At 42.1% G+C, this 13113-nt stretch overlaps 1 protein-coding gene across 1 annotated transcript in view; it reads right to left on the bottom strand.

Annotated features, from left to right (window-relative positions):
• LOC114046955 (xaa-Pro dipeptidase) overlaps positions 1–13113 on the bottom strand; it is a 257017-nt gene that overhangs the window by 184028 nt on the left and 59876 nt on the right. The window contains exons 5-6 of the mRNA XM_027867604.1: positions 7115–7162; positions 5123–5184 (exon numbers count right to left, since the gene is read on the bottom strand). Coding sequence (XP_027723405.1) covers positions 5123–5184; positions 7115–7162 — 110 coding nt within the window. The remainder of the gene's footprint in view (positions 1–5122; positions 5185–7114; positions 7163–13113) is intronic.

Here is a 13113-nt window from a genome sequence, read left to right as displayed (position 1 = left end):
ATGCTTTTTTTACAGATGTGAAAAATCATATGATGTCAGTACCCTTCCCTCTGAACAATATATGGGTTAAGAAGAATGCTGACAGTCCTAAATCTGGCATTGAAAAAGAGAGAAGAGAGGTCACAAAAGGGTGAAGAAATGGGATACCAAGTCCAAAAAAAGCCTCACCTACCCAGGAGACCAAGATCCAGAAGGAAGGATGTCAGTCAACTCTCAACAAGCATTTATTAGATGCTTCCAAAGTGCCAGGAACCTTAAGCACTGGAGAACACTAAAGTCAGAGATACAGGATGTGGGTATGAATCTTCGTTTATTTTAAATAGCTTTGGTCAAGTCCTTGAATTCCTCTGTGCCTTGGTTTCCTCATCAGTAATGTGATGAAATCAACATTTTTTTAATCACTGGGAGAAAGTGACACATATTTATGAGCTCATAACCCTTCCTTTAGTAACATCCCCTTCCATCTCTAAATTTTATAACTACTCTCTATTTTCCATGCCAAGACAAGAAGGAAGGCAATAAATAGGCAAGGGATGGAGTGGGAGGTGTTCCTTCTGCACAGTGCCCTCCCCATTTTCAAGACTTGCCCGAGGCAGGCTTGCCATTCTAAGCCAAGGGCCCAGCTGGTGCCTAGATTCATGTCAGCCATATCTTCTATAGGGCCACATCCCTCAATGAAAATTGAAGGGAACTCTCTGGAGCATAAGTCTCAGGGCAGCAGTAGAGAAGGTGGGAGAAAACAAAGGAAGCTACCTCAGCCCTCCAGCAAAAAAGACCTGTTCTTTCTGCCCGACGTCAAAAAATCCGTTCTCTTTGCCGAGATGCCAGGGGAGAAGTTGGCATGAGTCACTGCAAGCAGACTCTTTTTAGATATAAATGAGATCCTGGGGAAACAACAGCTTCGGGGACCTCAAAGTTACCATTCTGAAAGTCTGTGCTTGAGCTGTAAGGGTTGGTGCTTTCTGGCCAGGGATGGGGAGGTGAAAGGCAGGCTTCTTGTAGCCCACACTCAGACCTTTCTCAAAGGACAAGCCAGCTCAAAGCCTGCACGTGGCTTGTGTGTGTGTGTGTGCACATTTCCTCCATCACCAATAAGCCAGATCAAGTAAAAATAACAAGCTGAGAAGAGAAGCAGGCAAGCTTGAACGCCAAGCAGGCTTCCTGAGCTGGCATATCAATGAATTGGGTTAATCAGGGAGAAGTGAAGAGACACACAAACTGCATTAGAGAAATTCCCAGGAGGAAACTGGAGATTTGTAAGATGAAAAGAAGCGAGTGTGATATTCACTTCTCCCCCGCTCCAATCTTTTTTATCATTGGGAGAAAGTGATACATATTTATGAGCTCATAATCCTTCCTAATCATCCCTACATCACATACAAGGCACATAAATTCACACAGCTCATACTTATAAATAATTGTAAGTTATTTTTTTCTGTCACTAACTTACTTCACCAAAAATATTGCTTATGACATTACAACTCACTGTGTATGAGGGTGGGTTTTGGTGTGGCAAGTGAAGTAGGTGTGGGATGTCACATTATCATCTTCCCTAAAGGCCAGCATTGATGAAAAAGCAGCCTCATCACTGGTAAGACACCCTTAGCTTGCCTTCTGTGGCTGAAGGCCTCGGTCAGTAACGAACCATGTTGGTAAACCAATGTGAAGGCCCCAACCTGACTCCAAAGCCATAGCCAAAATTACCCATGATCATGCACCCTCCTCCACTCTGATACTGACCTCTTTGGCTTCCTTTAAAGCCCAACTAAAATCCTACTTTCTTTCCCAACCCCTTTTAATTCCAGTGCCTTCCCTCTTTTAATTAGTTCCTGTTTATCCTGAATATAGGTTGCTCTGTAGGTATTTGTTTGCATATTGTCTCCTCGGTTAGAATGTAAGCTCCTTGAGGGCAGGGACTGTCTTTTGCCTCTTTTTGTATCCCCAGCATTTGGCATAATATCATGCACTTAGTAGGTGCTTAATAATGTCTATTGATTGATTGCACCTAGCCTGATCAGAGGTCAGGAAGCAGGCAGGACAGCAGAAGTTCCTGAGGAGTAGGCAACAACACTGGTCTAGCAGCTTGACTTCGGTCACCAGGCAAATGAGATACTGGTGGAAGTCATAGAGTGCAAAGGATTGGGTATCATGTACCACATGAGCTCTGCTCTTGGGGGCTGACTGCCACCCATGGCTAGTTCTCCATCTATGAAAGGAAGGAAGGTAAAACTTCTAACCCATCACAAGTGGAACATACACTCTAGGCCCTTGGAACCTGCTGAAGCTATAAAGGTGGTTGACCAAGAAAAAGCTGGGTAGGACTAAATTTCAGTTAGTTTCCATCCTCCATAGTATAGGAAGACCGTACACATTCATTAAGTGTAGTACCTTAACTGAACTCCTAACAGAGTTGTTCACTGGGAGCATCCCCAAATACACATACACACATAGATGAGCACACCCACACATACACACAGACACACACACACACAGGTGCATGCATAGACTCATTTATGGTGCTCAGAAACCACTGGTGGCTTACCTCAGGACTGACATTGTTGTCATCCAAGAACATATTTTCATATTTTGTTTTCCCAGAATAAGAGATCCAAACGAGCCACATAAGGCAAATGCATGCCTCCCTCTCAGGAGTCATACACAGAGGAGATCCTAAAAAGGCCAGGAGTAAGGCCAAAGGGCTACTGTGTGGCTCAAACTACAGCCTGTTGTGGGAGGAAGGCAAAATAAGTTTCTAGGATCCCGTCTTGCTTAGAAGAACAGCAAATGGCAGCAGGTAGGTCTAATGCACATGTCTGTATAACGAACGACAAATGTGGAGCATCAGGCCACAAACTGAGCCAACCACTCAGGCAGTGGGGAGGAAGGAAAGCTTCTTCCCTCAAGGTCTTAGAATCAACCTAGCTCCCTGGCCACCACCACTATCACTATTCTACCACCTACATGCAACCTGGAGAGGGAGTCTTAATTATACAAGACCAGTTATTTGAACATTTCCCCTTATTGCTTCCCAACCTACATCCAGAAGGCTGGTAAATGAAAGAGGGGGAATCATTAACTGTTGTTTGTGTATAACCCAATCTATACTGCAAGCTATCTCTATGTCCTGTAGCCGCCCCTTCCCATTGGTACACAACCAACTGCCCCACTGAACAGATGTTCAATAAATATTGAACTATGGAAAACACTTATTCACATAGTCCTGACCCTCAAATCCTATAATGGAAACTTAGCTTCAAGTTCTATCAGCCATTCAGTGAGTATTTCTTGAGATCCTGTTTTATTCAAAGGATTGGGTTTGTCACCATGGGGGAGGGAAAAGATAGAGGGAGAATAAGAAAGGCATTGTTCCGTGCCTTCTAATCTAGTTAAGGACAAGATTTATGAATATATCTAAAAATTAAAGAATTCAAGACTAGTGGAAATGGTATATGGAATAAACTTGGGCAAATTGTTCAGGAACAGTAGTCTAGGCTGGTTGCTTCAATTTCCTTCATACCTATCTTCTCCTCAACTCTTCAAATCTGGTTTCCTGCCCTACCTGGGACAAGAAACTACTCTCTCAACTGAATTTCTCCTTTAAGGGTTACCAGTAACCTCTTTATTGCAGCAATGAATGGCACTTTCTTGGTCTTGGCTCATCTTGACCTTTCTTCAGGTTTTGATACTTTTGACTCTCTTCCTTAATGCTATTTATGTATGATTCTCCAAACCCCGTATTCTGCTAGTTCTCCTACTAGCTTTATGACCACTCCCTGATTCCTATCCTTAGCTGTCTTCTCTATTCCCCTTCACCCTTTAAAGTTAGCAGTTACCAGGGATCCATTCTTAGCTCTCTGCAATTCTCTCTCCACACTCTCTTCCTCAGTGAGACCATCCACTCCCAAGGCTTTGACCTTAGCACTGATTCTGAAACCTAGATCTCCTGCATTGATTAAGCTCCAACTAACCTTTCCAGATCTATCACACACTACTTCTATTCCTATATTCTCTCTAAACACTCTAAATATGATCCAGATTTCCTGCATCTATGTCCCTATTCATTCTGTTTCCTTTGCCTGAAATCAATGACCAGAGTAGCTCCCCAAGTATTCAATGATATTTGTTAAATGAAATAGAAAGGATAGATCAAGAAGGGTTGAAGTCTACTTGATGAAGGTGAGAGACTTGAGTTTGGATGTAATGGATAAGTAGATTTGAGAAAAAGCATGAGCAGAGACGTGATGATGAGAACGTATACAACATATGCAGAAGAACAGAAAATGCCTAAAGAAGAGTAATGGGAAATTCACTTGGATAAGTCAGATGAAGCTATTCTATGGGCCTTGAATATCAGACTGAAGAGTTTAGACTATCTGGTAAGCAGCTGGGAGTCACTTAATGTTTGTGATCAGAGAAACAATATGAACAAAGTTATGCAGAGAAAAGATACTGGCAGAGTATATAGGTTCTCAGATAGAGACCGAAGGCAAGACCAATTAGGTGGTTCTTTCAAGAGTCCAGGGGGTGTGCGTGTGTGTGTGTGTGTGTGTGTGTGTGTGTGTGTGTGTGTGTGTATGAGAGAGAGAGAAAGACAGAGAGATAAATGGAAAATATAGATGATGTAAAAACAAAGAATATCAACAAAAACTTTTTTTTTTAAACATAGCCTAGGCAAGAGGAGAAGGTGGCCTAAACTTTGGATTGTGGCAGATGGATGAAAATTCAGCTCAAAGAACATAAGTTTCAACTACCAAAAGTAGGGAATCAAGTGTTTCCAAGGAAAATGAACCTTCTCTGCCAGTGTTCATTAAGTACTGACTGTCACGTACTTGCTTAGGTTAGAACAAAGCAGAAGCACAGTGTTTTTTCTTTAAACTAAAACTTGAAAGGCTTTCTGGCAGCCAATTTTTCTGAACATTTTCTAAACATACTAAAGGAAGCTTGTTCTAAAAAAAAAATCTTTGTGGCTTTAACAACTAATTTGTAGTTAAAGAAACACTTGCAAGAAAACTTAATTGGGCAGAGAATAAGGATTCATTAATATGTGCAAAACCCCCATGACCCCTCACCACCCTGTACTCTCTTCCCCCCTCCCCCAACCTTAGCCCAGGTATTAACTTACTGGCTGATGCCTTCAAAGGAAGCCTCCCGGCAGACACTGCCACTGTCTGTATTAACACCACGCTGAGAAGGAGGAGAAGACAAAGAGAACCATCTTTGTCAGTACAAGCCCAACACCATCCTAACTTCTGGATTTCCAAAAATACGATTAATCAGATAGCCCACACAAGCACCACAAAGAGTGAGCAGGGTGACACACTCACAAAGGCCTCAAAAGCCAATTCCCATCCTTCCCATTCCCCAAAAGCTGAAACTGTTCAACTCACTAACTTTAAATTCTGCTTTTCTGTTTCCTTTCTCATCATGCTTCACACAAGTGAAACAACAATGCAAAACTACAAGCTGCCTACAGCACTTCGGGGAAGGCGAAGGTAAGGCAACACAATGGTGTCCCAGGATCCTTCATAAAAGCCTCCCCCTGTGAGTCAATAAGGGCAATTGTCAGCTAATGGCCAGGCAGCTCACTGACTGAAGGAGGGAGGGAAAAATGGCCTGAGGATTCTAAATCTCCAGCCATGGATGACAAATCTGGTTTCCCCTTTATTCTGCACACACAAATCCCATTAACATTAATAGATCCCAGAGAGTACTGTCAAAGTTAGCCCATCTATAAGATGTGGAGAGAAATCTTATACAGGACAAGCATTTATTACTGTAAATCCATCAAGATGCACTATGTTCTTTCCCCTCCCCTGTGGTAGAGAAACTCTGAGGTAACAACAGAAGAAAACAAGAGAAAAAATAAGTAGTGATTCAAAGGCAGAAATGAGTCATTGTTAGATTAGCAAGAGATTTTAAAATAATGTCTATTCCCCAAGAAACTGTCTAATTTTACTCCACAAATAGAACACATTAAAACAATTCTTTGCCCCATAATCATCCAATATAACTTCTCTGCTGAGCAGTCAAAACAACAGTTCAACAGAGATACCTTGCTAGAAGTGTTGAAAAAAAATAATGAAGAGAAAATGTTTCTGTAAAGATCAAATAATGAAGGAGGAAAAAAAAATCATCTGGGCAAGTAAGGAGAGTTGCATTTTCCTATTTTAAAAACTAATACTTCAAATGGAAGAAATTCCACCGACATAAAATGGTAGATTACTTCAAGTGGAAATTCAAATCAAGGTTTTCCCATATTACAGTGCTAAGACAATCACTACCACCACTACCACCAATTTAGCTTTATTAAATACTTTCTCGGCATATGACAGTCCTAGATGTTTAAGGAAGAAGTTGAGGCCATTGATCTTCAGAGCCTTACTCTGCTGAAATGCTCAGTTCAAAATATGTCCTCACTGTCAAAGATAATTCAAAGATGGACGAAGTGTAAAGGGTTTATATTGGTGTTTCTTTAAATTCTACTAAGAACTGCATAGGAGAAAGAGAGTAAAAAGTGACTGAAACTCTGTTTACAACATTCTAGAATGTGAAATATTAGAGCTAGAAGGGATCTTATCTAATTCAAGCCCACCATTTTACAAATGGGGAAATTGGACAGGAAATGACTTGCCCATGGTCACACCATGGGTTAGCATCAGAGCAAGGACTAGATCTCACACCTCCTGACCCCCAATCCCATCATGCTTTTGCCATAAAATTTAGCCCAGGGCATCTTTGCTGGTGCCGTATTTGCTTTATGTGTCAGTACCGTCTCATCGTTCTAACTTTACTCCTTTAATAAGGTAGCATCTCTGTGTTCTGCTGGTCAGTCACATTTGGAAGCTGCCATATGGCATATTGAAGAGGTAGCCAACATGGTGTCCTCACCACAAGATTCCCAGGCAGCTACACTGGAATGTGATTTCTACAAGTTACTGATGAGATTTAATCAAATGGTGAAGAAACTCATTAAATGTTCATACTTTCGTTATTTTATTGTCCTTCACTACCATATGAGACTTACCTGCACAGAGAGAGGTTTGTACTTCCCTACTCTCTGTGGCAGACTAACACAAGCCACCAAAAAGTCTCTGAAAACACAGGCATTACTTACCAGGGTGAGAAGAACCGATGGAGTCTTTGAAGCCAAGACCTTGGCTATCTAAAATTTAAAACAGAAAATTGCATTTGGTTATTAGAATTCATTAAAAAGACACAATGCAAGCACCCTAGAAGCAAGCAGTTACCAAGGCCAAACACAGAAGTCACAGGTTCCCTGTTAGACAAATAAAAGCCAATTGGTTTGAAAGAGATTCTGTTCTGTCTTACCATCTCCTTCTCTCCTAGAGACTGGGAACCAGGATCGTTTAGAAGGGAAAAAAAAAAAAAAGAAGCACCCCAGGGACATGTGTTAACAGCAGTGTGTCTTGTAGACTTGTCACGATCTGTCTCCATTTACCATCACGTAATGATTTCTAACAATTACAGTAGTTGAAACAAAGGGAGGTAATAGCATTTGGGGATTACATCTGCTATTGTCCTTGGGAAAGAGAGCAGGGACAGGAGATAACAAATGTGTAGGCTAATGGTTTTTTTCCTCCAAGATGACTATCAGGATACAAGAGTCAAGAATAATGGAAGAGAAATGTGGCCATTACCGTGCTGCCCAATAAAACTGGCACAGGCCAATGCTCCTCTCTGGCATGGTTGTAAGCTGTATGTTTGTTGTTCAGTGCAGTGGATCATCTTTTATTGATTACAACTGCTTGAGTGGACCCCAGTTACCTCTGGGGGCGATGAAGCATTTCCAATCCTACGCTGACTCCGGTCTTCTATCATTTCCATCGAGACCCATTAGCAGCTCACAGTCATCAGCATATTCTGTTCTCATGCCACAAAAAATTAAAGGAACACACAATGCTGTGTCGCATCCACTAAACACTGAGGCCCATCACTGAATAGCTCATCAATGTCAACCTGGGCCCCTCATTTCCATAGGCGAGTGGTCTCTTGGGACCTCTTAGCTTTTAGAAAACCTTCTCCGCTAAATGCCCTTGCTTTCCTTCAAATGGCAGCCAGTGTTTTCAGGCAGACTAGCTTCTGTGAAAATAAGGGGAAAGGAGACAAACACAGCATGTGTAAGATGCCTAGTGGGTTTGCTTCTCCTCTCTGAGAATGTACAACCACTTCCCTGTAGCGCCGGACCAAATTTCTGAGCCACGCCCTGTTTGCTACTCCACTGGTCCTCATTCTGTGGGAATGGTGATTAAATGGCCATTGTTGCATTAATGATAGACCCAGGGTCGGTGACTCTGAATTGATCAGACACACCTGGAGGACAAGGTCTCTGAATGAGTGATTTTTTTTTTCAGAGAACTAAAGTTTAAGTATTTGCTTTAAAGAGCCAAAAAAAATTTTTTTTAAAATAATGACCATTTTAAGGTAAATGTTTCTTTTTATAACCTACTCCTTGCCTTGTTGAACAGTGTGCATTAACTGAACAAAATTTACCCTTTTCTTGATGACTCATTATTATCAGCATAAATTATTGTCCTGAGCTGTGATACAGCAATATCCTCAGTGCCTGCTGAGGAGGACAGGGCAGTTTGTCCCTGCCCTGAATGATATACATGTCTAGTTCTTTTGGTCCGCTAGATTTTGCTCTCTCCTCCTTTGATGTCAGCAGTGACTCACTGTTTATGCTCTGCATCCATTATAACTTGAGAACAATTAAAGGGCACCAGAGGAAAGCAGGTAACTATAGAAGAACTGGAAGAACTGTGGGTTTGGAGTCAGAGACTTGGATTCTAACCCAGGCTTGGCCCACTTACTACTCATGTCACCTTAGACAAGTCACTCCCCCTCTCTGAGCTTCAGTTTCCTTATCTGTAGAGTTAAGGAGTTGGATCAGATGAACTCTAAGTTTCTTTCCAGCTTTAAAGACTATGATCTTAAAATTATTAAGCTAATAACCTAAATTTCAGGTACCATACTGAGCTAATAATGCATTCAAACAATCAAAAGGTGTTTATTAAGTACCTACACTGTGCTTCACGCTGGAAATACAAATACAAAAGGGAGACAGTTCCTGCCCTCAACAAGCTTAAATTCTAGAAGGAGTGAGTAAAGATTGGGCGGGGGCAGAGGGAAAGAGGTACAACATGTTCACAGACAGCCATAAAATATACACAAAGTAACTGAGAAGAAGGCAGAGTACTAACATTCTTCTACAAACTAAAGAGCAGGAGGTTTGAGATGGCTATTTTTCTCACCTTTCAGGGCCCTTTTCACTTTTTTCCACATTTTTGGCTATCTTACAGTTAATTGAGAATGCTCAGAATGTGACCACTGGACTCGATTTTACTTAAAAGTTTTTTTCCTTATATACATACAAGAGAAAATTCATAGAGCTTCCTGTCATTCTGGGATATCCCAGCAGTTAGGGGCATACAAAGTCCAGCTAAGCCAATTGAAAGGTAAGATGCCCACTCCTCTCCACCAACCCATTCTCCTTTTGTCATCATGACCATAAATAACTGTTCATTCTAGGGGTGAATGAAGGTATTTCCTTCCAATTCTCACAAGTTAGGAATCTGCTTTCCTGTCCTGTCTTTCAAGAGAGTTAAAAGGGCTAAAAGGGAAGAGATTCTACCGACTCTACAGATCTCATTTCATGTGGAATTGGCTCTTTTAGACCCCGATGTGCCCTCAGGAGAAAGATGGGTGGGTGGACTAGACAGGTTAAGGTGGGGCTTCTTTCTGCTTTCTGCTGACTTTAGGTTATTCAATAAACCATTCTTGGGAGCTAAGACTCAAAGGATGCTGTTAAAAATGAAAACTGGCCCTAGCATTAAGTCTGTAAGTTCACCATTCAGGAGTCCTCCATTCTTATGGCAAAGAATGCCTCTATTTTTACTGAAAAGCACTGGAATTGGAAACCAATTTATGTTGGAACCTTGTACCACCCCCCCCCCCAAAAAAAAACATGGATACCTTTTTAATGGAATTTTTTTCATCTTGAAATAAAAAAGGCAGTCAGTGGCTGGCTAGGCTTTTGCACAGAGATGGACTCAACAGAGATCACAGACGTGGATCACTGGTAGCATCAGGTATAAACTCCAGGATTCCAGTTCCTAAGGCACCTGGTATTAGCCAACAGACCACGTATCCTTCAAGGTTTAAGAGAGACGAGCTACTAATACCTGGGCCTTCAAAGGACACTGACGTTAAGATGCATCTTATCAGACTAGAAACAAAATGTGAAAAGAATCCCCATATGGCTAGGGGTGGAGCAGCAACAAGTCAGAATTCAAACTCAGCAGGTTCCTCGCTGCCTCTGATGCGTGAACAGACTTTAGATAACTGACAAGGCACCTTGTTCCTTGCATGCAAATAATTTTTGGAACTATTTTAGATATTCCAATCAAGGATATTAAAATGACAGGTCATATCCATATTAATACATTCCCTAGCCATTATTAGATACCACAAACAGCATGGTGCTGAGGATACAGGAAAATCAGGATTTATCCAGGGCTGGGCACTGTGGGAGATCCAGGAAAGAAGACGCAATCTTTTGGGAGAATAAAAAGATAAAAACAGCCAGAAAATACTACTAGGCAAGGCACATCATATGCTAAACCAATGAGTAATAGCTAACATTTATGTAGCACTTTAAGGTTTGTAAAGCACTTTACATATATTACCTCATCTGATCTTCACAGTGACTCTATCAGATAGTTGCTATTATTATTTTCATTTTACCAATGAGGAAACTAAGGCACAGAGAGGTTAAGTGACTTGTCCAGGATCATACTGCTAGTAATTGTCTGAGATGAGATTCAAGCCCAGGTGTTTCTGATTCCAAAAGAATATTTTGGGGTTTGTCAGTAAGAGAAGGCTTCAGGGAACAGAGAGATTCTAACTGAGTCTTCTAGGATTTAGAGAGACATCAAAAAGGATGGAGGTCATTCAATGCAAGCTGAATAGCCTAAACAAGGGTGCAGAGGAAGCAATGAGCATGAGATATGTGCAGGAGGCAGTCGGTCACTGAGTGAACCCAAGTGGAATGGAAGAAGTCTCCGCCACATTTACTTAGAGAGGTGGTGAAGCTAGTCCCACCCTGTATGCTTTTCCATAGCCAGCCAGAGCCATACCCCAGATGCCAGATCCAAAAAAGAGCTTCATTCTTCACCATGTACATCCCTGAATCATATCTAAGCAGCACAGAACAAACTATCCCACCACAGCTTCCTCACCCCTGCACCAGGCAACCCTCAAAACTCTGACTTGAAAAGAAAATGTTACCCAGGCCAGCAAAGGGAGACTTGGACTCTGGCAAAGGAGAATTTGCTCTATGGGGGAGACTGGGTCTGGAGAAAATCTGACTCTGGTTGCCCAAGCAGCTCCACACAGAAGTCACTCCCAGCTCTTGGCAGAGATGCTGTTGAGTTCCCTAATTTTCTAAAGATGGCCAGGTGCATAAACCCACGGAGAACATCTGCTCACAGGAGAGCTTGGAAGGGAAAACGTAGCTGTGCAATTGCAGTTGTGGCTATTTCTGTAAGTGCTTTTATTTGGGCAAAGTTAGGAGGATGAAGCTGGAGCTTTATTTGTGAGGAATCAGCTAACTTAGAGAAAAGAGGACAGTGGCATCTGTGACTGTCCAAGGGAAGGTATGGTGAGGTCATGAGGTCCCTGGAAGCCTAAGTAAGGCTCTCCATCAAGCACTCTCTCCACTGATCAGCAGCACAGAAACCAATATGGTCAGAGTGTAAGCATGCCCTGAACACAAGCTCCTTTTGACTTTTCAGGTATAGATAGGATCAGATCTACTCAGGACTGCAGAAACACAATTCTAATGGGCCACATTCTGCTAGCTGAATCAGCTGCTCTCTGCATGTGAAGTATTCTGGGAAGTGTATTAACTCTAAATTACTTCCTACTGTTCACTAAATGGTGCCCTTAGGGCCTGAAAGACTTGGACATATTTAAAGCTTCATTTACCTACATCTAAGGATGTACCTGATAGAATCAGGTCTACAAGGCAAAAACCTTCTATTTTGTACCTTATATCTGTGTCACTGGTTAATGACTGCAATGGAGAAGAACAATTAGCATATTCATTAATTAGGGTCTTATTTACAGCCTTCAGTTGAATCTTTTTCTTCCTTCCTTCCTTTTTTTTTTTTAAAGGGTAGGTCTCCTTATTTCACCCAGTCTGGAAATGCAGTCTACTCATGGACTAGATCCTACTATTGATTAGCATGGGAGCTTTGACCTTTCCAATGTGGACTAGTCAACCCTCCTTAGGTAACCTGTTATACCTCTTGACATACACACTGTGCTTCCAGAGGCTGACCATATTGATGCCAAACTTAGTAAGGACACCAGATTGGCATAGCTACCATAGTTCAGAACTCCAGAACAAGAGATTCACCAGTCTCAGCCTTGTCAAGAGCTGGGATTAGAAGCATGTGCCACCATGCCTGGCCTTTAGAGAGTCAGAATAGGGCATCAAATAGAATAGTGCTGTAGGGGCTAGACTTTAACCCAGGTCTTCCCCATTCCTGCAACAATGACCAATCCAATAAGCCATGACACCCCAGGCAAATATAAAAATTTATTTATTTTAACCCAGATCCTCTGACTGCTTAAGTCATTAATTCCTTTTAAGAAATGATAATGCAAAGGGGTGGAGCCAAGATCACAGAGTGAAAGCAGTGACTGCCTTGAGTTCTCCCCCAAACCCCTCCAAATACCTGTAAAAAAATGGCTCTGAACAAATTCTAAAGCAGCAAAACCCACTAAAAGACAGTGAAACAAATTTCCAGCCCAAGACAACCTGGATGGTTGATGGGAAAGGTATATCACGCCAGGCTGGGAGAGGAGCGCAGTTCAGTGTGGGAGCGCAGGCCACAGCGAACCTGGAGCAGGCCTCAGAGGGCTGAATCACGGGCAGCTGTGGTGGTTTCCAGACTACTCAACCCATGAACGCCAAAGACAACTTGGAAGGTCAGTGGGAAAAGTCTGTGACTGCGGTGAGAGAGAAGCTAGGTCTCACCCGCAAGTCCCATGCACGGCGACGGCTTCCTGAGCTTCCGGCCTACAGAC

The sequence above is a fragment of the Vombatus ursinus genome, unplaced genomic scaffold, assembly GCF_900497805.2.
Source record: "Vombatus ursinus unplaced genomic scaffold, bare-nosed wombat genome assembly UNPS02014786.1, whole genome shotgun sequence".
In the NCBI taxonomy this organism is placed as follows: domain Eukaryota; kingdom Metazoa; phylum Chordata; class Mammalia; order Diprotodontia; family Vombatidae; genus Vombatus; species Vombatus ursinus.
The sequence above is the reverse complement of the archived record's forward strand: the minus strand, read 5'-3'. Positions and strand labels throughout refer to the sequence as shown.